This window comes from Artibeus jamaicensis, unplaced genomic scaffold, assembly GCF_021234435.1.
Source record: "Artibeus jamaicensis isolate MK-2021 breed Jamaican fruit bat unplaced genomic scaffold, CSHL_Jam_final contig_415, whole genome shotgun sequence".
NCBI lineage: Eukaryota > Metazoa > Chordata > Mammalia > Chiroptera > Phyllostomidae > Artibeus > Artibeus jamaicensis.
The window spans coordinates 256,897-280,655 of NW_026521823.1; the positions used below are offsets into that span (position 1 = coordinate 256,897).

The 23,759-nt window shown below is 38.6% G+C and overlaps 1 protein-coding gene and 1 long non-coding RNA gene across 6 annotated transcripts in view; one reads left to right on the plus strand and one right to left on the minus strand.

The window, feature by feature from the left end:
• Positions 1 to 4,389, plus strand: part of ELF1 (E74 like ETS transcription factor 1) — a 142,792-nt gene extending 138,403 nt beyond the window's left edge. For 4 of the 5 annotated variants that reach the window (XM_037141248.2, XM_053665548.1, XM_037141251.2 and 1 more), the window contains one exon: positions 2,418 to 4,387. In XM_037141248.2, coding sequence (XP_036997143.2) covers positions 2,418 to 3,021 — 604 coding nt within the window. In that variant the 3' untranslated portion in view covers positions 3,022 to 4,387. Of the gene's footprint in view, positions 1 to 2,417 lie in introns of all 5 variants that reach the window. The other variant, XM_037141252.2, reaches the window with a different exon arrangement.
• A 5,957-nt stretch (positions 4,390 to 10,346) lies between these two features.
• Positions 10,347 to 23,546, minus strand: LOC128627487 (uncharacterized). Its single transcript, XR_008391670.1, has 3 exons — positions 23,438 to 23,546; positions 22,038 to 22,155; positions 10,347 to 11,551 (listed from the first exon to the last, which is right to left on the minus strand). It is a non-coding gene; the product is annotated as an uncharacterized LOC128627487 (long non-coding RNA).
• Positions 23,547 to 23,759: the final 213 nt, after the last annotated feature.

The following is a 23,759-nucleotide window of genomic DNA, read 5'->3' on the forward strand; positions in this document are numbered from 1 at the left end:
TATCTACAGTTTAAAGATATAATAGTAAATATTCACCTATAGCTGAAGTTATTTGAAAACTTAGGAAATAACAGTGTGTTATAATGGTTAACCACAAGGCTCTGCAGTTGGATGACCTTTTATCTAACTGGTCACCTGTGCAAACTGTTCAACTTTATGCATTATTTTTTCCACATGTAATATGGGGATAATAGTACTTCCAGAGCTGTAAGGTTATACATAATTATAGCTACAATCTGTATGCTTACTGTATGCCAAATACTATTTTATCTATATGTACGTGTACATGAACTCTTGGCATGGGAAGCCCTTGAATCTTTTTTTTTTTAATGGTGCCGTGGCTAGCTCAGTAGATTGAGCGCGGGCCTGTGAGCCAAAGGATCGAGGTTCAATTCCCAGTCAGGGCACATGCCTGGGTTGCAGGCCAGTTCCCAGCAGGGGACGCATGAGAGGCAACCATACATTGATATTTCTCTCCCTCTCTCCTTCCCTTCCCCTCTAAAGATAAATAAAATCTTTTAAAAAATGGTATTTAGCTATAGGTTCAGGTACCATACTCAGGCTCAGATTCCACACAAGATAATCCTGATCCAAGTAGGCAGGGAGAGAAGGGAGGCACAGTGTATTTTGGAAAAGCTCCCTAGCTCCCAAAGTTATTGTGTATCCTTCCATTTCATCCCTGCCCGCATGATAATATTAGTATATCCAACCTTTGTTCTTAGCCACACCCTCCCGCCTATTATATCTTCACTCTCTGACTTACAGTCTTCTTCTAATGCTGTCCTTCACAAGATCTGCTAATATTCTGCTGTAGACTGATCTTGACAATGGTGACTTTGGTGGCAGTCTGAACTTGGGAGTCAGTATCTTGCATGAATGCGTGAGCTCTAAGTCACCACTCTGTGTCTTTCCATTTCCTTTGAACTTCTGATTTACATTCAGGGTTTTTTTTCAATCTTTCTACGCACCACATTTGTTTTCTCCTCCACAGTTTCATTTCTTACATATACGACAGACCACTGTAACTGTAATTTACTAAAATTTACCTTGTAATAATCTGGCAATAGTTAACACTTGGTGTATGGGGACTAATCTAGCTGTTAACCATTTGAAGTAGCAATAGTTTATCTTTTGTAAAATAGCTTTACAGTATTCAGAGGAAACACAGTTGAGATCCAGATGCTGAGTTTTTTCAGCTACATTTGTTTTTTATTAACAATGGATGTAACTATAAATTTTGCAGCTTCAGACTTTTAAAATTTGATTGATTGATTGACTATCATTTATGTACCTCTTTACTCAATAAGTGAGATTAACAACATTAAATAAAATGGATTTTATGTTGAGTGTGATTAAATTGTAGCTTTATGATTAAAATTTTAACAAACATCTGAGCTGAGAAAACTGCTAAAACACACCTCTATTTATTTGACCAAAGCTTGTCTTTATTTTTTATTCTCTCTGCCAGCCTAAAGAACCTCACAAGGTAATTATATTCATGACTTGTTATGTAATATGATAGGAACTGAACTGTTAAAATTCTTCTGATAATTCTGTCACATGAATTTAAAAGGCTGAGGTGGGTTTTTTTTTTAGTCAAACATTTTTTCCTCTATATAGAAAAACAAATTGATGCAATTATAATCATATGAAGTTTGGTAATTGTGGATGAGTATGTTGATGTCTTTATCCCTCAAAAACTAAAGTGCTGTATTTTGCCATGTATAATGCACACCCATGTTTTTGGCCCAAACTTTCAGGAAAAAAATCTTTAATTTTAATTCAGTTTTTTATTAATTTATATTTAGATTGTTGGTTTTTGTACTATAAAGGAATTTTAGCATTTACTTTTGAACCTATGTCACAACAAATTTTATGTAACAAATAATTACAAGACACAACAACAGATACAAGGTACAAGAAATTTTATATAACAGTAACAAATTAATACTACCTATGTAAAATGCTCATCCTTATTTTTTCCTCAAAAATTTAGGCAAAAAGTGTGCATTATACACAGTAAAATACAGTAATGAGAGTGATTCACTATGTTTGTTTTAAAATTCCTAATTTTCTTTCAAGCAGCTTATACGTAACTTTCATGCTAAACATTTTGGTATCTCCCTCCTTCCCCAACACAATCACTTCCCCATTTGCGTTAATGTGGTACTTTGTACAGACTTTTTTGAACCAGATACTATCATAGTTAACGGCCTGAGAGTTTCATTTTGGATATTTCTGTATGTACAGTGTTTACTACAGGATCCAGCACAATGTTTGTTTTGTTGTGTTGAAAATACATAACATAGCATTTGAAATACATAATTTGTATTTTGGCAAAAAGACTTGTCAGTGTTGAAGTTTTAAATGATGTGGACTATGTTAATTTTCTCAAATTTATTTCTGAATCTCAATAGGACTATACAAGCTCCAGCCCAAGTTCCAGTGGTTGTATCTCCTGGGAATCAGCATTTGCACACAGTAACACTCCAGACAGTGCCAATCACAACAGTTATAGCCAGCACAGATCCATCGTCGGGTGCTGGGTCTCAGAAATTTATTTTACAAGCCATTCCACAATCACAACCCATGACAGTGCTGAAAGAAAATGTCATGTTACAGTCTCAGAAGCCAGGTTCTCCTCCTTCGATTGTCTTGAGCCCTGCTCATGTACAGCAGGTTCTCACCAGCAATGTGCCGTCCATTTGCAATGGAACCGTGAGTGTGGCTTCATCTTCATCCTTCAGTGCTACTACACCTGTGGTGACCTTTTCTCCTCGCAGTTCACAACTGGTTGCCCACCCACCTGGCACTGTAATCACTTCAGTTATCAAAACTCAAGAAACAAAAAGTCTTACACAGGATGTAGAGAAAAAGGAGGTTGAAGATAATTTGAAAGAAGACACTGAGAAGACTGAACAACAAGCACAGCCTTACGTGATGGTGGTTTCCAATTCCAGTGGGTTTACCTCTCAGGTAGCTGTAAAACAAAATGAACTGCTGGAACCCAACTCTTTTTAATTCAAATAACCAAAAGAATTATGGATGCTTGTTTTTTTAATTGAACATTTCCAATTGAATGCAAACTATCTGATTCTAAGACAATTTCTAAAGATGTTCCTAATTTTGTAGTTGTTAAAAAGAATAGAGTTAATTTTGACTTTGTTAGATGAGAGAGGAAAACCACACTGTTTTTCTTCGTTTGCCAAATGTTTCAGAATGCAGTTGTGAAGCAACAGGCGTTTTATACTATGAAGACATTCTTTTGAGATTTTTTTTTAGTTGTGCTATATCATAAGCATTTTAAAGTTCTTTTTAAATTTTACATTGTATTATCTTTTCTTATTGTTTTGTAAATACAGTACTTACATAGAAGATAACAAGAAACTTAATATAGGAACTATTTTCATTCCACTTGTGTTAAGTCTTTACTCTTTCAAATGCTAGATACCTATTTTATGCTTTGTTAAAATTATGGTTTCCCTAGATTGATTTTCAGTTGAATACAGTTGCACTGTATATTGAACTATGATATGTAAAATATGACATTAAAAATTGCAATGTGCCCATGGTGTGGCTGAACCTTTTTCAGAAGCAGGATGGTATAAAAACAGCCTAAAAGTGGCTCGCCCACTAACTAGTTTTGTATCCTTGGGCAAGCTACTTGTTCTTTTTTGGTTTCATTTCTCTCATGAAAGAAGGAATGCATTTGGATTAGAGAAGATGATCTTCAATTTTCTTTCTAGTTCTAAATTTTATGATTCCAACTCTTATATTTAAAAATTGTATCAATTAAAACATTATCAGCCAATTTTCTAATGTAAGTATAGTTAAAATATTGCAGAAAATAAGTGGCCATACAAAATTCATTCTTCTATTATTTGTAACATTGCTATTAAACTGAATTCTTCCTAAATACTTTGTTCATTAACTCTTTAGGCCCTTGTGCACTGTTGTCTATTAGTAAACTTAGGTGGTTGAGTGCTAAATGATAAACTGCTGTTCTGAAAGAGTCAAGACTCTTTCTCAGAGGCCCAGAAAGCAACCAAGCCCTGGGCTACTGTTTGAGTAGTCATTTGCTATAAAAGCATAAGTGCTTTATATTTTGGATCTTTTTTTAGTTGGGAGTGGGGGAGATTGCATACAAAGATAATATACATATATATCCAAGTTTCTGGAATAATTTTTAGATAACTTTTTCAGCTGTAAATAATGTATATTTAATTTCACAAAAATTGTTTTCTGCAAATTTTCTAGTATAAGAAAAATTTTTGTAGATGAAAAAATCATTTTGTTTAGATGTCTAATGTTACATGTTTTCATATTACAGAGTGAATTTGTATTTAAACAAAAACTTAAATTTTGGAATCCTCTAAACAGTTTTGTACCTTAAATTGGTATTAAATAAATCATGTAAAAATTCTCAGTGTTTGTGTTTTCAAGCAAATGTTTCATAAGAACAAGTATACAGAAAATGTTTCTAGTATTTACAGTGTTGGTAAATGTTTATATAACAGATCTCATTAGTTAGAATTGCAGATTGTTATCCTCTCATTTTTCCTTTCTACCAAGCCAAATGGCAGTTTCCAGACATCACACCATGGATCAGAACACCCCAAAAGTTTGAAAATAATAAAACGTTTTCAGTGATAATATTAAACATAATTTTAAAAACAAGTTTTCTAACTAGAAATTGTATCAGTTAATTGGTTAGCAGAATAGAATAGAGTAAGAGAAACAAAATATAAGAAAATTCAAATCTCAATCTTATACCTCTCTATCCAGAAGTTACTTTCACTTATTCATTTTATTTATTTGTTTTTAGAGAAAGGGAGGGAGAAAGAGAGGGAGAGAAACATCAATTTGTGGTCGCCTCTCCCATGTCCCCAACTGGGGACCTGGCCCATAACCCAGGCATGTGCCTTGCCTGGGAATCAAACTGGTGACCCTTTGGTTCACAGGCCAATACTCAACCCACCTAGTCACACCAGCCAGAGCCACTTACTCGTTTTCTCATGACAGTTAATACTCTTCCAAAATACAATTTTAAGAGGAGCATTTTTACCTCTAAAGATGGAGAATGCTGAGAAGGATTGTAATGAACAGGCCTTGCTGTTTCCCCAGTTCACTGCCATTTGCTCATGCCCCTTTGTTCTATTGTTTTTTCAACAACTTTCCACTCTTCATCAAACCTAGTATGAAAATACTCATGCTTAACCATTTCTTTGAGTCTTCGTTTCTTTATGAAGGCTCCCGTGTCACATAAAACTAATATTAAATAAATTGGCATGCTTTTCTCCTTGAAAACTTTTTTCTCCCCCAGAACTCTCTCTAGCTGTGCATCCCCTAACGTAATCTCATCATACTAAAAACTGAATAGGAGCATAGCTCTCACTCAGTACTTGGCCTTTGTACATTAAATCATTAATCAACATGTATTAAGAGAAGCACCTGTGATATGACTGTCACTGTCCTTAACCTGTTTTTTTTACTTTCTATTCATTCTTTAGTCCTCTTTAGTATTGCATTTGCCCTCATTATTACCCTGAAATTACTGTTGCAAAGGTCACTAAATAGTGATCAATTTTTATATGGCAGATCTCCATCCTTGTCTTCCTTGACCTCTCTAGCATTTGATAACCTTTTATAACTCACTCTTCCTTTAAACTCTCTATTGCCTTCACTTTAGTGTCCAAATAATCCATGTCCTCCTCCTGCCTTTATAATAACTTTTTAGTGTTCCTCTTGAGTTTCTCCAGAGACTTTTTCAAAGGTTGGAGTTCCCTCAGGTTTTATCTGTGGTCACTGTGCTTTTCATTCCCTTTGCTTCACTTTGTCCACTTCCAGTCTGTTCTCCTTAATGCTACTGTAGTGCCAGTTTAATTATGTCAAGCCCTTCAGTGGTTCCTTACTGTCCTCAGATAGTGTTGAGGCCCTGCATGGTGTCAACCTCTTCTTCTCCTGCCAGCCTTATCTTCAAATTTTACTCTCCAAATCACACTGTCAGGATTGGGATTCTTTAAATTGCAAGAAAAAAATAATTCAAAATTACTAAATAATACAAAACAAGAAATCTGGAACTAGGAGTTTTCCAGGTTGGTTAATTCAGGAGCTCAGTAGCAATACTAAACAATGAGATTTCTTCCATTTTTCTGCTTTACCATCAAGATTTTGCTTTAGTTGCCATGATGACTCTTTCCATGGTTGCAAGATAGCTGCCGTAATTCCGTATGTGTTTCCGTTTATCAGTAAGAAGACTTTTCCCAGAACATCCTGAACAGTCATCTCTTCACATCTTACTGGCTAGATTGGTCATATACCCCTTAAACCAATTACTGGCCAAAGAAGCAGGATTATGGATTTAGTCATGTATTAGGAAGATAGACAGCTAAATAAAATTGGGGCCCCATAACTAGGAATAAGGGTGGAATGGTACAGCCCACTGTCACCTGTACACATATTTCTTCTTATACGTACACCTTCAAAAATGTTCATACCTACAAGAAACACATTCTTTCCCAAAGGGTGATCAGTCAAGTATCATTCAAGACTAGGCTCATCAAGGTGATATGCAATCCTCTTTTATCAAATCAGCTGTGCCTCCCTAGTTCTTGTCTTCACAGCCACATCCAGTGTGAGGTCTGGTGAGAGAAACATCAATTGGTTGCTTTCTCATACATGCCCCAACTAGGGAATGAACCTGCAACCTGGGTATGTGCCCTGAATGGAAATGGAACCATCAACCACTTGGTTATGGGATGACACTCTAACTGAGCCACACCAACCAGGGTTAGAATATACTTCTTGATGGTTTAAGTTTCATGTCCTGACTGAGTCCCTACTTTTCCAGCACTGTGTCCTCAGTGCCCTCCATTCTGCCTCTTCTATCTGGCTTGTTATACATTCTAGGGTCTATTTTGTAGTATTCCAGTTCCAAATACCAAATTGTCGGTTGGGTTCTTAGTTGTTAGCAACAGTGATGGATGCTGGTTTTCAGCATAAAAGATTTTATTAGAAGAATATTGTGCAGCTCACAGAATAGACAAGGACTAGAGAATCAAGGCCAATCTAAGTCACATAGCTAGGAACAAATTGCAAAACTACGTGCACAACTGGTCAGATGAGGAAATTGTAGCCACTGTTCCCAAGCATTAAACACTGAGTTTTGTACCACTGTCTCTAATGCTATAGAAATTTTATTTTGATATAACTTCACCTACAGAGTATTAACCAAGGTTCTTTTTGTATGCATGTATCAACTAGCTACTAACTTATGTGACTGGCAGAGCCTAGGTCAAGTGTCCAGGTCTTTAACTCCAAGGAAAGTTGAGAAAGCAAATTCAGCTTCTCAACTGTTTGGCATTTCAGCTCCCATACAGGGAGTTGCCACAACGGAGCTAAGATGTAGGGAATTCCCCCAAACATAGAAGGGAGCTTAGAATCTGTGCTGCCCCCCAAAAGGACCAATCTCCTACGTAAGGGCAAATCCAGATTTTGTGGGGCCCGCATTTATACAATTTGGTGATTGAGTGGATAAGGGGGCCTTATTTCAGAAAAACACAAAATTAGAATACCAAATTAGATAGAGGGTTTGAAGCAGCTTATGAAAATAGCCCTGAAGTGCCCTGGCTGGTGTAGCTCAGTGGATTGCGCGCGGGCCCGCAAACCACACGATCGCGGTTCGATTCCCAGTCAGGGCACATGCCTGGGTTGCAGGCCGGTTCCCTGCAGGCCAGTTCCCAGCAGGGGACGCACAAAAGGCAACCATACATTGATGTTTCTCTCCCTCTCTCCTTCCCCCCTTCCCCTCTAAAGATAAATAAATATAATCTTAAGAAAGAAAATAGCCCTGAAGCTATAATTCTCAACTCTTTGTGTTCCTTCTTTCCAGACCTCTGAGTTTGCCATCACTCTGCTTGGCACAGGTTATCTTATTCTATTTGGCTAACTCCTCCCTGTTCTTTAGGCCTCAGCTTAGACATTATTTCCCCTGAGAGCTTTCTCTGAGCCCTTAAAACCTTGCCACTGCTGTGATGGAGCCCTTTAATTTCTCCTGTTTGGGCACATATGACACTAATTATCTGCTGATATGTGTCACACCAACACTAGATTATGAAGAGGAAATATTGTAGTCATTTTACTACCCTCAATCCCAAGCATAATATCTATAGATAGTAGATACTCAATAGTTATTAAATATGTGACTACACTACATATTCTCCTGTTTTCATGCCTATTTCTCATGTTGCTAACTACTATCTGATGATTATCAATTCTTTTTTGAAATGTTTTTATTTATTGACTTTTTGAGAGAGAGAGAAACATCAATTTGTAGTTCCACTTACTTCTGCATTCATTGGTTGATTCTTGCATGTCCCCTGATCAGGGATCAAACCCGAAACCTTAGTGTATTGGGATGATGTTCTGACCAACTGAGCTAACTGGCCAGGCCTGATTATCAATTTTTTAATGCAGCTCTGAACTTATTTTTAAAATGTCTTCCTAAAGCTGTAATTGATATATAATAAACTGTACATATTTGAAGGGTATAAACTCATGAACTCATCACCATAATCGAGCAGTGAACTTATCCATATGTTTGGGTTAACTTTACCCTAAAGGTTTCCATGTGCCTCTTTATAACCACTGCTTTCTCGATGTTCCTCCCTGCTTTTGGCCCATTTTGCCCCTCAAACCACCACTGATATGCTTTCTGTCACTATATATTACTTTGCATTTTCTAGAATTTTATGTAAATGGAATCAAATATTATGTACTATACTTGTCTGGCTTATTTTACTTATCATAATTATTTTGATACTCATCCATGTAGTGTGTATCATTCCTTTTGTTGCTGTGTCACATTCCAAGGGTATATTACAGTATGTTTCCCTATGCACCTGTTGATGGACATTTGGGTTGTTTCTAGTTTTCAGCTATTACCATTAAATGTGCTATAAATATTTCTGTACAATTCATTGTATGGGTATGTATTTTCATATCTCTTGGGCAAATACCTAGGAGTCATCTGTATGTGTGATATGATATTGTACCATTTTACATTCCCACCAGCAGTGTATGACTCTTACAGTTGCTCCATATCCTCTTCAACACTGTCAGTCTTTTATATCTTAGCCATTTTAATGAATTTGCACTGATATTACATTGTGTTTTTAATTTGCATTTTACTAATGACTAAGGATTTTGAACACCTTTTTTTTGTGATCCATGCATGAATCTTCTTAGATGGAGAGATTGTTTTAAAAATTTTTGCCTATTTAAATTCTGTTGTTTTCTTGTCAGTTTTGAGAAATCTATATATCCTGGATACAAGCATTACTGGTCCTAAGTCATGTGCCAGAAAATTGAAAAGGTCGAAACTCAAAGTATCAGTTTGGAGTAAGGACAAGTTTTTTGATCAAGAGGGTGCCAACCAAGAAGACAGGAGACCTAATCCCCAAATCCATATTAAGAAAGCAGACTTTAGGCTTCTTTTATGAGGGAAAATAGGAGGGCTGTTTTTGTAAAAACTCAAGACCTGAGCAGAATTCCTCTACTGATTAGCGTGTCAAAACCAGGAGCTATTAGCCTGAAGGTCATGGGAACAACTCAGACTTAAACAAGATGGAGTCAGAAAGACCAAGCATTTTACTCTGTTACACAAGCTCTTCATCAGACATAGAATTTGTGAATATTTTCAAAGTGCAGACACTTTTTAATTTTGGTAAAATCTAATTTATCAATTTCTTTTATGGATCAAGAACACATGGCTTTTGGTGTCATGTCTAAGAAATCTCTGCTTAATCTGAGGTCACAATAATTTTCTTTCTTCTTGAAGTTTTATAGTTCTGAGTTTTACCTTTAGGTCCAAGATCCATTTTAATTTTTGTAGATGGTGCAAGGTATGTATTGAAGTTCACTGTCTTGCTTTTGTATATCTAATTTGTTGAAAAACTATTTTTTAATGGAAAAATCTAAAAAGACCATCCTTTCTACCTTGAATTACCTTTGGACCTTTGTTGAAAATCAGTTGTCCATATTTGTATGGGTATATTTATGGACTCCATTTTGTTCTATTGATTTACTATCTTTTGTGCCAATACAGAATGATGTGTTAAAATCAGGTAGTGTTAATTATCAAACTTTGTTACATTTGCAATTTTATTGGGCTGTTCTGTTTTGGGCATTTCATTTGAATTTCAGGATCAGGTTTTTTTAATTTCTAAATGGGGAAAAACTTTCAATTTTGCTTGGGATTATGTTGAATCTACAGACAAATTTAGGAAGAGTCAACATGAGTTGGTCTTTGGACTCATGAGTATAGAGTGCCTCTCCATTTGTTTAAGTGTTCTTTAATTTCAGTAATGGTTTATAATCCTCAATGTATACATTTTGCAATACTATGTCAGATTTATTTTTCAGTATTTAAAATTCTTTTGCTTTGTAAAGGTCATGATTTAAAAAATTTTTAAGTTGTTGATATTTTTTTATTTTAAATATCCTCCCTTATTTTACTGAAGCATAAAGTGTACAATTCTTAGGTGTGACTTGATAAAATTTTACATCTGAACACACTGGCACAATTACCACGCAGGTCAAGCTATGTAACATTCCTGTATCCACAAAGCTTCCTTCATGGCCTTTCCCAAATAAATCACTGATGGCAGATAAATCTCTGATGCCCCTCAGAGTAGGTTTTTTTAAAAATATATATAAATGGAATCAGTCTGTATTCTGTCTGGTTTCTTTAACTCATCATCCTTATATATACTGGTATTCATTATTCTTTTAATTATTAAATCATTTTTTAAAATACAGTTGACATGTATTATTGTATTAGTTTCAAGTGTACACCCGGTGAGTGGACATTATATAACTTACTGTTGATCATCCTAATATATCTAGTACCCATCTGACACTTCATTTAGTTATTACAATATTATTAACTATATTCCCTAGGCTATACTTTACATCCACATGACTATTCTGTAACAAGCAATTTGTACTCATAATCCCTTCACCTTTTTTATGCATCCCTCCAACACCCCTCCCATCTGGCAAGTTTCAAAATGTTCTGTGTATCTGAGTTTATTCCCATTCTGCATGTTCGTTTGTTTGATTTTTTAGATTCATTTGATGATAGGTATGTACTTATTACCATTTTTGTGTATATATAAATATATATTTATCTTTTTTTATTTCTTAAAGAAGATTCTTTAACATTTAATATAATGGCTTAGTGGTGATGAACTCCTTTAGCTTTTTCATGTCTGGGAAGCTCTTTATCTGTTTTTTGATTCTACATAACACTTTGCTGGGTAGAATAATCTTGATTATAGGTTTTTTCTTTTCATCACTTTGAATATTTCTTGCCAGTCCCTTCTGATCTACAAGTTTCTGTTGAGAAATCAGCTGACAGTATTATGGGTGCTTCTTTGTAGGTAACTAACTGCTTTTCTCTTGCTGCTTTTAAGATTTTGTCTTTGGACTTCTGGCCAAGATGGAAGTGTAGGTAGATACACTTTGCCTCCTTGCACAACCAGAAGGACAACTACAAATTTAAAAACAAAAAATAACCAGAACTGCCAGAAAATCAAACTGTATGGAAGTCCAACAATCAAGGAGTTAAAGAAGAAACATTCATCCAGACTGGTAGGAGGGGTAGAGACAAGCAACCAGGTTGTAGAGGACACCCAGCAAAGCGGGGACTGGAGGACCAGATAGGCGAGGCTGTGGCTGGTGGTGCCACACTGGCATGCTGATAAGCCAGGAGGAACAACAGGAGTGGGACACACTGTACAACCCAGGGTTCCAGCACAGGAAAAAAAAACCCCTCAAAACCTCCGGCTATAAAGATCTGTGGGGATTGTGGTGGGAGAAATGCCCAGCCTCATGGGTATTAGATCCACAGGGTCCTAGAATGTACACAAACCCACCCACCTGGGAAGCAGCACCCAAAAGGCCCAGTTTTCTTGTGAGTAGTAGTAGAAGTGACAGAAAGCCAGCTGAGAGCCAACCAAGCACCATTGTTCCCTTTCTGATCCCTCCCCCACATACAATACCACATATGCAACAATGTAGGTTGCCCTGCCCTGGCAAATACCTAAGGCGCTCCCCCTTACATTGTAACATCTGCACGGAAACAAAATATCATGGCCCTAATGAGAGAACAGATCAAAACTCCAGAAAAAGAACTAAGCCATGAAGAGATAGTCAACCTATCAGATGCAGAGTTCAAAACACTGGTAATCAGGATACTCAGAAATAGTTGAGTATGGTCACAAAATGAAGGAAAAAAAGTGAAGGTTATACAAAGTGAAATGAAAAATGTACTGGGAACCAACAGTGAAGGGAAGGAAATCGGAACTCAGATCAATAGTTTGGAGCAGAAGGAAGAAATAAACATTCAATCACAACAGCATGAAAAACAAGAAAATTGAAAGAAAATGAGGAAAGGCTTAGGAACCCCCGGGACAACTTTAAACATTCCAACATCTGAATAATAGGGGTGCCAGGAGAAGACGAAGAGCAAGAAATTGCAAACTTACTTGAAAACATAATTAAGGAGCATTTATCCAATCTGTCCAAGGAAATAGACTCTCAGGCAGTCCAGGAAGCTCAGAGAGTCTCAAAGAGGTTGGACCAAAAAAGAAACACACCTAGGCACATTATAATTAAATTACTCAAGATTAAAGATAAGGAGAGAATCTTAAAAGTAGCAAGACAAAAGGAGAGAGTTACCTACAAAGAACTGCCCATAAGACTATATGCTGATTTCTCAAAAGAAACCTTACAGGCAAGAAGGGGATGGAAAGAAGTATTCAAGTCATGAAAGGCAAGGACCTACATCCAAGATTACTCTATCCAGCAAAGCTTTCATTTAGAATGGAAGAGCAGATACAGTGCTTCCAAGATAAGGTCAAGTTAAAGGAGTTCAGCATTACCAAGCCCTTATTATATGAAATGTTAAAGGCACTTATCTAAGAAAAAGAAGATCAAAACTGAACAGTAAAGTGACAACAAACAACTATCAACAAATGAACCTAAAACAAAAAAACAAACAAAGCAAACAACTGGAACAGGAACAGAATCACAGAAATAGAGGTCACACAGAGGATTATCAGCAGGGAGGGGGAGGGGAGAGAATAGGGGAAAAGATACAGGGAATACGAAGCATAAATGGTAGGTACAAAGTAGACGGAGGTTAAGAATAATATAGGAAATAGAGAAGCCAAAGAACTTATATGTATGATCCGTGGACATGAACTAAGTGGGTTGGGGAGAGAGATGGGAGGAATTGGTAGTGGGAAGGCAGGTCAGTTGGGAATAAAGTGATCTGTAGATGGCGCCTATTTGCACTCCACTTGGAGGTACCCAGGTGAGGGCAAACTGTAAACCTAGGCCAGCTGCTTCTGCTGCTGAGCCTGGAGTCCTTAAACAAGAGGTATGTGGCTCAGTGAAACCAGATGCTGCTTGTTTGAGAGATTTTATGAAAGTTTGAGGCATGAGCCAAGAAAGGCCAATTTTATGGAAAATCCACTGGAAACCACTCGGGTGGACCTGAAAGTTGGGTGGGGCACGTCCTCTGGTAATCTCCAGGGATGGCAAACAGTGTAAGCCAGGTAAATGGAGTCTCAGATATGGCACCTCCTGCCAGATCTGTGGGGGAAGGACTCATCAACAGAACAACGGCCAGCACATCTGTCTGGGAGAAAGATGCTTTCCCCTACCTCTCTGATGCCAGACAATTCATTCCCTCCTCTGTCTCTGATACCTTTCAAGCTGCTTTCCCAGCTTGAAAGTTATCAAGGGAGTGAGTCCTAGTAAGTCTGTGTGTGGACCCTTAGAGGAATTTCCTGGGGCACTTAGTGCCCTCTATCTCTCTGAGCCTTGATCCCTGCTGAATTTTATAGTCAGAAGTTATGGTGACCTCTTCTCTTGGAAGTGGAACCCTGGGCTGGGGACCCTGGTATTGGGTTGGTACCCCTTGCTCCTTAGAGAAAACCTCTGCAACCAAGATATTCCTGTAAATTCTCATTTACCACATGGGGTTGGGGTGTGAGACCAGCCTGTTCCACATCTCCACCCTTCCTAACCAGTCTTAATGTGGATTCATCTTTAATTCCTTAGTTGTAGGACTTCCATTCAACCAGATTCAGGCACTTGTGAATGATGGTTGTTTTGTAGTTTAGTTGTAATTTTCATGTGGTTGTGGGAGGAGGCAGGTATTGCATTTATTTATGTTACCATCTTGACTGGAAGTTCACAGACTGCCCAGAGACTTGAGCAAGCTCCTCATTTGCAAGTGAATTCCTGAAAACAAAGGGGCATTCTTTCCCCACCAGTAAAAATATCTGCCTATGCCAATGCCCCCAGGCAGGGAAACAGGGCCCAGAGCCCCCTGGGGGCATCATAAACAGTATTGGTGGTGTCCTCTTGCATGCCCCGTTGAGACCCATCTACCAAAAGGTTCACAATAAAGCACACAGGTGCATCAGGCACCCAGCCACTCTTCTTCTATGTACTGGTATGGTAGTTCATTCTCAATCATTGCTTTTTAGTATTTTTGTGCTATGAGAAGAACATTTGGGTTATTTCCAGTTTTTGGTATGTTAATAATGCTGCAATCTATATTCTTGTACAGGAACATAAGTACTCTTTTCACTTGGGTATATACCCGGTAGTAGAATTATTGGGTAACAGGGTAGATGCATGACTAGTGTTAGTTGATGATATCAAGTTTTCTAGAGTAGTTTTACCAAATTATGCCAATAGCAATATATAGTGCTCCATATCCTTACCAATGCTTGATACTGAAATTCCTTTTAGTTTCTATAAGATTTTATTTATTTATTTTTTAGAGGGGAATAGAGGGAGAGAGGGAGAGAAACATCAATGGTGGTTGCCTCTCACACACCCCCAACTAGGGGCCTGTGCCCAAACCAGGCATGTGCCCTGACTGGGAATCGAACCAGAACCCCTTTGGTTCACAAGGTGGCACTCAATCTACTAAGCCACACAAGCCAGGGCAGTATTCCTTTTAATTTTGACCATTCTGGTAGGGATGTTTAGTACTGAGTTGTGATTTTAACGTTCCTGATATTGATATAGAATTTCCTTTCATATGCATATTGGCTATTTTTAGAACATTTGAATATCAATGAATATAATTCACATTAACATATTAAAGAAAAATATATATGAACATTTCAACGAAGGTATTTGATAATGAAGATTTTCCACTGATGTTATAATGAAACAGGAAGTCCATTTTTACTATATTCAAACTACAGTAGACTTCCTATCCACTGACAGATTGCATGGAAAAGAAATAAATTTATGATTGCACAGAAAGATGTTAAATAATCTCTATTCATAGATGACAAGACTGTGATCATAGAAATTCTGAAAGAATCTACAAAATATTATAAATAATAAGAGAACTTAGCAAGATGGCTGACTATAAAGTCAATATATAAATATCAGTAGTGTTTCTATATACCGCAACAAACAAGTAGAATATAAAAAATGTTAAATGCCATTTAAAATAGCATAAAAAACCCAAACACCCAGGAATAAATCTAATGAAGGATATTTAACACCTTTACACTGCAAACTACAAAACATTGCTGAGAGAAATTAGCAACCACTTAAATAAATGGAGCGTAGTACAATATTCATGGGTTGGAGGACTCAATATTAAGATGTCAGTTTTCCCAAACAGACTTACAGAGCCAATGTAAGCCTAATTAAAATCCCAGCAGCGTTTTGTTTTTGGAAACTGACAAGCTTAGTATAAAATATATAAATAAATGAAAATAATTTTGTAAAGTTTGTAAAATAATGGAAATACAAAGGATTTAGAAGATCCAATAGGACTTTATCAACAATCAAATGATACAGGACTTTAAGATGTATTATAAAGGTACATTGATTAGAACACTGTGATACTGGTACAAGGTTAGGCAAACAGACAAACAGAATGAGAACCATGAACACAGTTCCACATATATGTGGTCATCTATTTTAAACAGATTAATAAGAATTTAATGGGGGGAGCCTTAGCTGACTTCTGGTACCACACAGGTAAATGTGGTACTCACATTCTCCCACACCCACATCAAAATCGCAACTAAAATACAGAACCACCATCATTGAGAACTGCCTAAAATCTAGCTGAACAGAAGTCCTAAAACTAAAAATATATAGAAAAAGCCATATCAAGACTGGCAGGAAGGGCAGAGACACTTCTCTGGGTATAGGAAATGGGCTGCTCCCATACCCACATGTGGTATTTAAAAAATCAGGAGGGAGCCCTGGCTGGCATAGCTCAGTGGATTGAGCACTGGCCTGTGAAGCAAAGGGTCGCCGGTTCGATTCCCAGTCAGGGCACATGCCTGGGTTGCAGGCCTGGTCCCCAGTAGGGGACACATAAGAGGCAAACACATTGATGTTTCTCTCCCACTCTTTCTCCTTCCCTTCCCCTCTCTCTAAAAATAAATAAATAAAATATTTAAAAAATCAGGAGGGATATCTCAGCTGTGGAGATATTCCCATGGAGTGAGGGGGGGGTCCAAGCCCCATACCAGGCCCCCAAGTCCAGGGTTACAGTGCCAGTTAAGAGAAATCTCCATAACTTCTGACAGTGAAAACCTGTGGAGATTGTGGTGAAGTGAGCTGTGGGGCTTCTGGAGGGCCAGGTGTTCCTCCTAAAGATCCTCTTCACAGTCTTACTCAGACTCACTCACTCTCAGCTCCAGTGCTAGGGCAAAAGCTCAGAGATGGTGGACAAATGGGGAGGAACTGAATTGTCTGGCATCCAGGCAAGGACTACAGGGGCAGCTTTTCTCCTATGTTTCAGTGCCGACAGAAGCCATTGTTCCTCTGATCAGTACTGTCCTCACAGTTCAAACAGGTGGTGGTCATATCTGCATCTCCATCAACTTGGCTAACACTGTTTGGCCCTCTCTGGTGATTTCCTGAGACCTTACTTACCCCATTCATTTCTGGGCCCACTCAAGCCATTTCTAGCAGCTTTTCTATACAAACAAGTGCTGTTGGCTTATGCTCCACACTTTCCTAAAATCTCTCAAACAAGCAGAATCTAGCCTCAATGTGGCTTGTACCTCTTGCTAAGTGGTTCCAGGTCCAGCAATAGCAGTAGCAACAGTGGCTTCAGTTCACAATTTGGACTCTTTCAAGCACCTCTAAGCCCACAACAATCTAAGGTCCAGCCTCCCACAGATTACTCTGTAGCTCTTCCCAGGTAGCCCCAGGGAGGGCACAGGCAGTGGCTGACCTTGGCCTGCTATTTCCAGAAGGTCCTAGAGCTAGCACACATGGTGGACAGCTTCAGAGCACACTGAAGAACTTCCACAAGTATCACACTTGAGGGGTGGACTCAGCAGGCACCAGTGCTCTGGTGAAGGGAGTCCTGCTCTGTGGGGTTGGTCCCTGGACAATAGATCCTCCAAGGGACCATGTAAGTTCTCACAGCCTATTCTCCCATTGATGTGCCAACTTCAGTCATGACTCTACTACAGCGAGGGCACACACAACCCACACAAGGGATACACCTGGAACATCCATCAGGTGACTAGGGAAACTGTGCTACTGGGCTCTATAAACACGTGACCCAAAGGCCACTCTACCAATATCATGAGATATCGAATGTCTACCTAATACATAGAAACAAGCACAAAGGGGCAGCCAAAAGGAGGACACAAGAAACATGTCTCAAATAAAAGAACAGAAAACCCCAGAAAAAGAACTAAACACATTGGAGACCAGCAGTTTACCAGATGCAGAGTTCAAAACACTGGTTATAATGATGCTCAATGAACTTAGGGGAAGAGTAGATGAACTTAGTGGAAACTTCAACAAACAGGTAAAAAACATAAAAATAGAACTAGAAAACAAAAAAAGAATCATTAAAAAATGAAGAATGCACAAACTGAAATGAGGACTACATTATAAGGAATCCACAATAGAGTAGATAAAGCTTAGGGAATATAGCAGAGGATCAAATCAGAGATTTGGAAGTAAGTAAGCAAAAAACACCCAATCAGAACAGTAAAAATAAAAGACAAAAAAGTATGAGGATAGTGTAAGGAGCCTCCCAGACAACTTCAAGCATCCTAACGTTTGCATAGTGGGGCCGTGGGAAGGAGGAGAGAGAACAAGAAGTTGGAAACATATTTGAAAAGTAATGATGGAAAACTTCCATTACGTGCTAAAAGAAGTAGACACACAAGTCTAGGAAGCACAGAGTACCAAATAAGATGAACCTAAAGAAGCTCATGCCTAGACACATCATAATTAGAATGCAAATAGTTAAAGACAAAGAGAGAATCTAAAAAGCAGCAAGAGAAAAGCAGTTAATTACCTAAAAGGGAGCTCACATAAGACCATCAGCTGGTTTCTCAACAGAAACTCTGCAGGTCATAAGAAATTAGTACAAAATATTCAAAGTGGTGAAAAGCAAGGATTTATAACCAAGATTGCTCTACCCATCAAGTCTATCACTGAGAATCAAAGGACAGAATAAAGAGCATCCCAGACAAGAAAAAGCTAAAGGAGTTCATCACCACCAAACCAGTATTACATAAAAATTTAAAGGGTCTTTTAAGAAGAGGAGGAAAAAAAAGATAAAAAGTGAAAATAATGGCAATAAATACATATTTACCAACAATGAATTTAAATGCAAATGGATTAAATGCACCAATCAAAAGAGGTACAATAGCTGATGGATAATGAAGACACTTAAATGTGCTATCCACAAGAAACTCACTCCATGTTGAAAGATACACACAGACTGAAAAGGATGGAAAAATATATTTCATGAAAATGAAAATGAAAAAAAAGCTGGGGTAGCAACACTTATATCCAACAAAATACACTTAAAAAGAGGCTATAACAAGAGCCAAAAATGGATCCAACCATTCCACTTTTGAGTATTTAACTAAAGAATCCCAAAACACTAAATCAAATGATATAATCATCCATACGTTCATTGCAGTATTATTTACAATAACCAAGATGTGGAAGTAACCTAAGTGTCTATAAATAGATTAATGGATAAAGAAGTGGGGCATATATAAATTAAATATGACTCAGTCATAAAAAAGAATGAAATCTTGTCATCTGCAACAACGTGAATGGACATAGATTGTGTTGAGTGAAATAAATTAGTGAAACACAAATGCCATATGATTTCATTTCTTTAGGGACTCTTAAAAACAAACTATATAAACAAGTAGAGAAGAAACAGACATACATACAACACTTTGATGATTGCCAGGTAGGAGGGGTATTGCAGGGATTGTGAAAAATGTGAAGGGTTAAGAAGTACAATGTGGTTGCTACAGAATAGTAATGGGGATGTGAAATACAGCATAGGGAATATAGTCAATATTATTGCAGTAACTAGGTATGGGGCCCTGCGAGGTAGCTCAGTTGGTTTGGATGTTGTACTAATACGCCAAGGTTGCAGGTTTGATCCTGGTCAGGGCACATACAAGAAGCAACCAACGAATGCATAAATAAATGGAACAAATCAGTGTTTCTCTCTAAAATAAATTCTTAAAGAGATTCTATTTATTTACTTCTAGAGAGGGGGAAGGGAGGGAGGGAAAATCATGTTGGAGAGATACATCTCTCAGCTGCCTCTTGCAGGCCTGCAACTGGGGAACTGGCCTGCAATCCTGGCATGTACTCTGACTGGGAATCAAACCGGTGATCTTTCAGATTGCAGGCTGAAATTCAATGCACTGAGCCACACCAGCCAGGGCTCTAAAATCAGTTTTTTAAAAAAGCTATGTATGGTGTCAGATGGGCAGTAGATTTATTGAGGTGATCACTTTGTAAGTTATGTGTCTAAACCCTGGCTTGTACACCTGAAACTAATAAAATATTGTATATCAACTGTAATTGAAAAATAAATTATTTAAAAAGAAAAATTTAGTGCAGGAAATGAGAAATGGTGGTGGTTTCTAATAAGTAGGACTGAGTCAATTGGATATCCATATGGGGGAAATAAACCTTGATTCTAACTTCATATCTTTTACAAAAGCTAATTTGTGAGAAATCAGACCTGGGTGTGAAAGGTAAAATAAAAAGGTACCTAAGGACTTCCGCCATGATGGAGACGTAGGTGGAAGCACTGCGCCTTCTAGCATAACTAGATTTAAAAACAACAAAGTTTTAGCAACAAAAACGCAGCCAAACCACAGAAAATTGAACTACACAGAAGTCTGACAACAACGAACCCTTCAGCCAAACCAGTAAGAGGGGCACAGCCAGCAGCAGAGCGGGGTGGGGCAGGAAAGATCCACCTGACCAGACGACCCAGGCGCGCGACCTAGGTGCGCCAGCAGCCGCAGGCAGATCCCAGGTGTGGAGAAGCGGGCAGACCTACTGAGGGTGCAAGGCGTTGGACCCACTGAGGGCTGATTGCGGTCACACATTAGCACGCAGATAAACTGGTGAAGGAGCGAGCAGTGAGACGGACTGAGCAGGCCCCAGCCGCAGAAAGCGGCAGAGGGGACCGCCATTGTCCCTCTCTGACCCCGCCCCCACATACAGCATCACAAACCAGCAACCTGGGTAGCCCTGGCCTGGTGAACACCTAAGGCTCCACTCCTCATACGTAATAGGCACGAACAGATCAAAACATGGCTCAAGGACAACTCAGAGCCCCAGAGCCAATAAATCTAAGTGATGAAGAAATAGCCAAACTTTCAGATGCACAGTTCAAAACACTGGTGATCAGGATGCTTACAGAACTGGTTGATTTTGCTCACAAATTAGAGGAACATATGAAGGCTAAACTAATTGAAATGAATGGAAATCCACAGGAAACCAATAGTAATGGAAAGGAAACTGGGACTCAACTCAAATGAGTGGACCAGAAGGAAGAAAAAAATGACCAAACAGAAAAATATGAAGAAATAAGAATTCAAAAAAATGAGAAGAGGCTTAGGAACCTTCAGGACATCTTTAAATGTTCCAACATCCGAATTATAGGGGTACCAGAAGGTGAAGAGGCACAGCCACAAGTGGAAAACTTATTTGAACAAATAATAAAGGAGAATTTCTCCAATCTGGCAAAGGAAATAGACTTCCAGGAAATCCAGGAAGCTCAGAGAGTACCAAAGAAGTTGGACCCAAGAAGGAACACACCAAGGCACATCATCATTACATTAGCCAAGATTAAAATGGAGAGAATCCTAGAAGCAGCAAGAGATAAGGGGACAGTCACCTACAAAGGAGTTCCCATCAGACTGTCAGTGGATTTCTCAAAAGAGACCTTACAGGCAAGAAGGGGCTGCAAAGAAGTATTCCAAGTCATGAAATCCAAAGACCTACAACCAAGATTGATCTTTCCGGCAAAGCTTTCATTTAGAATGGAAGGGCAGATAAAGTGCTTCTCAGATAAGATAAAAGTCAAGAAGTTCATCATCACCAAGCTCTTACTATATGAAATGTTAAAGGGACTTATCTAAGAAAAAGAAGATAAAAAAGATGAACAGTGAAAGCACAGCAAACTCATAGTTATTAACAACCACACCTAAAATAAAAGCAAACTAAGAGGACAGCTAGATCAGGAGTGTAACCATAGAAATGAAGATCACATGGAAGGTTAGCAACAGGGGAGTGGGAGGAGGAGAAGGGGGGAGAAGGTACAGAAAATAAGTAGCATAGACGGTAGGCAGAAAATAGATAGGGGGAGGGCAAGAATAGTATGGGAAATATAGAATCTAAACTTGAGACACATGGACATAAACTAAAGGGGAGGAATGGTGGGGGAGGGGTGTGCAGGGTGTAGGGGAGTAAAGGGGGGAATAGGACAACTGTAAAGGCACAATCAATAAAATATATTTTTTTAAAAATGAAAAAAAAGGTATCTAGAAGAAAATACAGACTGTCCTCATAGTCTTGGCATAATAGGTAAAGCTTTTTTATATATGATACAAAATGCATTAATCATAAAACATGAGTAAAACCAGTTTTGCCTCAAATATTGCTGTAATTCTTACCTTCCTCTCCATCTCTACAATGTTGATCTATTTAAGTGTCACTTTGGCTTGTGGCAGGGAGGTGGGGTCCAGAACAAGCCACCCCAAGATGTGCCTCAGTGGCCTGCTGATTATTTTGCTGTAAAGACAATTTTAGCTTCAGGCTCAAGAGAAACTTCTGCCCTCCTCTCCCAAGTAGTAGAAGAATTTGCATTAGAAGCCTGCCCATAAGAGATTATCAGAGATCGTTTCTTTCGACCTATTTATAGGACAGGGAAAACTACTAATTACTGAATGTCTGCTCTTATCATCCTGCAATGGCCTTTTTAATTTCCCAAGGCACCTTACCTCATCCCCAGCTCAAAATGTCTCATATTCCTCAATCCTCCTTTCTATCTCTGAACCTCTCAAGTATGCATGGTCTCTGACTTTTTCATGTATGTGGGATTCCCATGCACATGATGTTCGATTTTTTCTCTTGTCAACGTGCCTCCTCGTGATTTGATTTGATTATTTGGCCAGCCAAAAGAACCAGAGGAGGGAAAGGGAAATTTCCCCCCTCCCCCACATCTGTAAAACAGCAGTTGTCCCCCCAGCAGCTATTCTCCTTTTCTCTTTAATTATTCTTCCACAGCACAGAGAGCATAATACACTTACTTAAAATGCAAATTTGACTTTACTGTCTTTTTTGATTAAAAATCCTAATAATGGGTTAGCATCATTAAGAGAATCACATCCAAGCTTCTCAGCAGAACACACATCTTGTTCTTTATGACCTGGCAGTCATTCACTCCAACCAGTCTACTTCTAACTTGAATTTTGGCTCTACTAATTTCAGAGTTCACATTGTTTTGTAACACACATCTTATTCTGGAATTATCTTTCCCATTTCCATCATCAACTACGGTATTCTTATTCATCTTTGGAAGCTGGCAGTTATCGCATCTTTGAGGAATCCATTCCTATAGCTTATATTCCACAGGTGGCCCACCTTGCTATCACATACTCCCCTTCTTTCATTTTACTACTTAAAACAGAACTGGTTTAAGTTTCCGCAGGGCATTAACATTTTTGCATCCCTGAGCTTAGTTTAGATTTTGGATGTGTTAACATTCAAGTTTATGTACTTGCTTCATCTCTACTGACTAAGCCGCTTACTCCCACTCCCTCTTGCTTTTCCCACCCCTTGCAAAGTAACTTGCTGGAAGCTTCATCTGATCGGTATGCATCAAAGGCTGCTGAGCGAAAGCCTGACTGACTAGGCCGGAAAGTAAAGCGGCACCTAGACAACTTCAGGCCACCTTCCTCCTTTCAGTGCCTTCCGAAGAAAAAAGTTTCTCTTCCTAATTTGGGAAGCCAACTGGGAAGAAAACCTGGGCCTGTATTGTTCTGAGAAATAAAACATTCTACCCGCACCGGACCCCAAAACAGCTTCACTCTGTCTAGCCTCTTCAGGAGCAGAACGAGTTCTGGCGAGTAGTGCATTCGGGATTCCAGCGCGTAGATCCCGCGAGCCACGCGCTGGCACAAGGGAACTTTCTCCTGGAAAACAACACTTAGGGGCAGATGACGTCACGGGGCTCGAAAGCACGGGCTGCTTCCGGTAACCTTCGGAGCTGTGAGGAATTGGGACAGTGGAGCACAATGTGGTTTGTTATTAACAGACACACAAACGCCCCCAAAGATCACACGTTCTCGAGGGACACAGAACCTTACGAAAAATCTTTTAAGCTACTACCCTAT